This window comes from Oncorhynchus clarkii, chromosome 12, assembly GCF_045791955.1.
Source record: "Oncorhynchus clarkii lewisi isolate Uvic-CL-2024 chromosome 12, UVic_Ocla_1.0, whole genome shotgun sequence".
NCBI lineage: Eukaryota > Metazoa > Chordata > Actinopteri > Salmoniformes > Salmonidae > Oncorhynchus > Oncorhynchus clarkii.
Window position 1 is genome coordinate 66,528,077 of NC_092158.1, and position 4,384 is coordinate 66,532,460.

The 4,384-nt window shown below is 36.1% G+C and overlaps 1 protein-coding gene across 1 annotated transcript; it reads right to left on the reverse strand.

Moving 5' to 3' along the window:
- Positions 1-2,409: 2,409 nt before the first annotated feature.
- Positions 2,410-3,752, reverse strand: LOC139421070 (interferon a3-like). Its single transcript, XM_071171590.1, has 5 exons — positions 3,603-3,752; positions 3,383-3,454; positions 2,851-3,003; positions 2,612-2,710; positions 2,410-2,496 (listed from the first exon to the last, which is right to left on the reverse strand). Exons 1-5 carry the CDS (start codon positions 3,750-3,752, stop codon positions 2,410-2,412), a joined length of 561 nt encoding a protein of 186 aa, XP_071027691.1.
- Positions 3,753-4,384: the final 632 nt, after the last annotated feature.

Here is a 4,384-nt window from a genome sequence, read left to right on the forward strand (position 1 = left end):
TTTCACAATGACGTAACCAACTTTCACCCTACTGTTGACTGCTGGTGATGCAACGTTGACAAGCAACGACAACATGATTTGTTGGAACTTTCTATTTGTCGTTTTTATTACAAGGGGAAATGAAAAATAACATGTGACAATAGTTCCTTGGTATAGGCTACGATATCAGGGATATTTTTCCAACAGAGTCAATCGTTTTGACAGGGCTATTCTACTGTTGTGTGTGTGTGTGTGTGTGTGTGTGTGTGTGTGTGTGTGTGTGTGTGTGTGTGTGTGTGTGTGTGTGTGTGTGTGTGTGTGTGTGTGTGTGTGTGTGTGTGTCATAGTGCTAGGCACGTTTTTGACTATACAAGGTTCATTTATCCCTTTTTCTATATTAAATTGGGATTAATTCATAATATACAAAGCCTGTTCTCTCCAGTAATCAAAGACACCTTTGGCTGACGTGGGAATATGTAGTTTTGAGAGCGTTTGCATACTGGGAAGACGTCGCCAAGACATCAAGACAAATTTTGATGTCTTGGCGACATATCAACGATGTGGAACTGTAGAATTTAGAATGTTTAAGACGTCAATGAGAAAACAATGTCGAAACTGCATCTTCCCAATTTGTACAGGATGCATCGTGCCTACCCACTAAGCACGGTGTTGTCTGGACAGGTCTTCTTTATTTGGTCAGATTTTGGTTTGATTTTTAATTTCATTGTCCATGGATAAATTTGGACAGCACAGTACAGTAGAGAACAGCAGAGTACAAATCATTACAGTGGAGTGTAGTAAACTCCAGTTCATTTTAGTGGATTGTACAGTACAGTACAATACAGAAGAGTACAGTAGAGCACAGTTCATTACAGTACAGTGTACAGTACAGTAAAGGAAAGGAAAGTAACGTCCAATAGAGTGCAGCACAGTAGAGTGTAGCCTACTTTACACTAATTTACTAAACTGTACTGTACTCTACTGAATTAAACTATACTGTACTGTACTGAATGAATATCTACTGTACTGTACTATCCTATACTTTATTGTACTCTACTGTGCTCTATTGTATTGAACTGTGCCATTCCAGACTGTGCTGTTCAAACTTGTAAAACACAAGGTCTATGATTTTTTTAAAGAATCTTCTTCAATCTTGACACAATACCCCATAATGACAAAGCAAGGTTTCCAGAAAAGTTAATAATTCTATCCACATACTGACCATAATGTAAATACATCCCACACACACACACACACACACACACACACACACACACACACACACACACACACACACACACACACACACACGAACACACACACACACACACACAAGTAGTGTTTCCTTTGCAGCAATTCGACCATGAAGGACTGACTCTAGCAGTCTCCCCTGAACACTTGATGTTGAGATGTGTCTGTTACTTGAACTCTGTGAAGCATTTATTTGTGCTGCCATTTCTGAAGCTGGTAACTCTAATGAACTTCTCCTCTGCAACAGATGTAACTCTGTGTCTTCCTTTCCTGTGGCTGTCCTTATGTTTCATCATAGCGCTTGATGGTTGTTGCAACTGCACTTGAATAAACATTCAAAGTTCTTGAAATTTCCTGCATTGACTGACATTCATGTCTTAAAGTAATGATGGACTGTCATTTCTCTTTGCTTATTTGAGCTGTTCCTGACATAATATGGACTTAGTATTTTAGCAAATAGTGCTATGTTCAGTATACCACCTCTACCTTGTCACAGCACAACTGAATGACTGGTTACTACATGATTCCATATGTGTTATTTCATAGTGTTTATGTCTTCACTATTATTATACAATGTAGAAAATATTTAAAATAAAGAGAAACCCTGAGGTGTGTCCAAACTTTTGACTGGTACTGTGTATATATACTCCGGACTCCGACATATTTCTATGTTTCTTATGTCCATTCATTTTCTTTTAGATGTGTGTGTATTGTTTTGTATTGTCAGATATTACTGCAGTGGTAGAGCTAGAATAACAAGCATAAAGCTACACCCGTTAAAACATCTTATAAATGTGTGTATGCGATAAATTACAATTTATTTGATTAAAAAAGATTACAGCTGTAGAGGGCACATTTATTTAATTATAATATATTTCATTATTACAATAATAACCATTTCCTATCAGGTTGCAATAATAAATACAGTATGCAATGGCCTTCATGTATTCAAAAGAAATACACGGAAACATTGATACATTAGGCTGTGTATTGCCTAAGTCAATCACAAAATTATTCAGTGAAAAAAATGATTTACTCCAGAAGTTGTGAATACATTATTACACAATAAATAAATACGTTAAAAAAACAAACTAGTAAACATGTAAATAAATAGTCACATATATGAATAGATAAATAGATATATAAATAAATAATATGTACACAACACACACATAACGCTCATTTGCTACTTAATGTTGTGTCTAGTCTTTGTAGGTGTGCCAGCACCACTGTCCTTATGTCTTCCCAGCCGATTGCGCTGTATTCCTGCATAAACGAAATACACTTGTTAAGATTTTAGAATAGACACATATTGTATCATCACATAAATACATCCAGATTTGGTGAATGTACTCTCTTTGTAAGACATGGATCAACCTACCTCGCGTTTCAAGTAATGCTTCAGGAACTTGAAGTGAAGGCTCATCTTTTTGTTCACTCTTTTGACAGATTTTGATAGTCTAGTTTTCATAGCCTTTAACTGATAGAACAAAATACAAATAATTAATTTAATATTATGATTTGATTAACATGTAACTACTTTTATTATCATCTAATAGAATAGGATAATGTTTTCCGTTTTGCATTAATGTTAAGAGGCGAAAATCACAAATGACATACGCATTGGTCCAGCTCCGAGGTCTGGCGATAGAGGTCATTCATAAACTTGTCAACTCCTTTCTGGTCCCAGGCGGTGGACTCATATTTACCACTGCTGTACAATTTCTTTATAGCGTTCAGAGTATGCGAAATGAAGGCAATCTGTTCGTCAGCCTAGAAGAAGAGTGATTTGTGTTAGTATATGCCTTATGAATTGATGGCAAATGTTAGAAAATTATAGCAAATTGTATAGTCGTTATAACCTAATTATATACACTGCATTCGGTAATTGTTCAGAACCCTTCACTATCTGTGTTACGTTAGACTTATTTTAAAATGTAATAAATATGATTTCATTCATCAATCTACACACAATAACCCATAATGACCAAGCCAAAACATGTTGTTCGAAATTTTTGCTAATTTATTAAAAACAAAAGACTGTTTTTGCCATTTTAGAAATGGTCTGTAACGTAACAAATTGTGGAAAAGGTGAAGGGGTCTGAATACAAGTTATGGATAGAACAATACATTTTTTATGCATAGTTCTTGCCTTGAAATGATTGACTTGTCTGTATTGATTGTCAGGGAATGTGATCTGAGGTTCTCGAGAGACTTCATGACCCTGTATTGCCAAAAAATATTGCATTATTATTACTGTACAAAAAGGAGTCAGGTAATTTAAATGAAACATAGCAGCTCATGAAATGTTGAAAAATTGACATGAGCTCAATGACCAGGAACAAGTGAATAAACATGACCCTATAACCTACCATTTTCTTAAGCATCGTTATGGTGTTGTTGCTAAACACTTGGAACATGCTCGGAGACCGATGCAGTGTCCTCATCCACGTGCATCCGATGGTTTTATTCCAGGTGCAAATCGTCATGACCAAGCACATCCAAAAGCTGATTGAACTCATTTTAGCGTAGGTCTACTGTAGTTCTCGGTCTGTTCGCAATCAACCTTGATGCACTTCCGAAAGATAGACTTCTTCGTTTTATTCCGACAAAGGTAAGTTTTCCGCAACCGTATAAAGAGATAAAGTGTTCTTCCTGAACAATCAATTTCTCGAATACTCAAGTTCTGCCATGCTCCAACCTGTGTCGATCCTTTATGCAAGAGTAGTCAAGGTATTCCAAAAGTGAAAGGTGGAAGTTCCCTTACACTTTCATACCTGAGTGTTGTTGTTGAAAATGCACGGAAAGGACAGGTGCATCTCTCGAAGAATTGTTACATCTTAAGACATTTGTTTTTTTTATGATGAAATATTTGCCTTTCAACCAGGATATTTTTTTTATTAGAATAAATAATCATGTGAATCCATCGGACTACGGCCTAAATAAATATCACCATATAGAACAAATTTAGTTTGGCCTTTCACTTCGAAAACCAAAGTATTTCATGTTTGAAAACGCAACACCTTTTCATTTGCACACAGAAACTTTGGTGTCAACTACGTTGTAACCACGTGCTTAACCCTCGCATTGTAGACAAGGTGAAGAACTACTTCTAACAGCTGGATGACTTTCTTTCACATGAGGTAAAACATCT

Coding starts and splice junctions, on each gene's coding strand:
- LOC139421070 (XM_071171590.1), bottom strand. CDS start 3,752: ATGAGTTCAATCAGCTTTTGGATGTGCTTGGTCATGACGATTTGCACC. Junction 3,455..3,602: donor TAACGATGCTTAAGAAAATG/GTAGGTTATAGG, acceptor TTGGCAATACAG/GGTCATGAAGTCTCTCGAGA. Junction 3,004..3,382: donor GACAAGTCAATCATTTCAAG/GCAAGAACTATG, acceptor CTCTTCTTCTAG/GCTGACGAACAGATTGCCTT.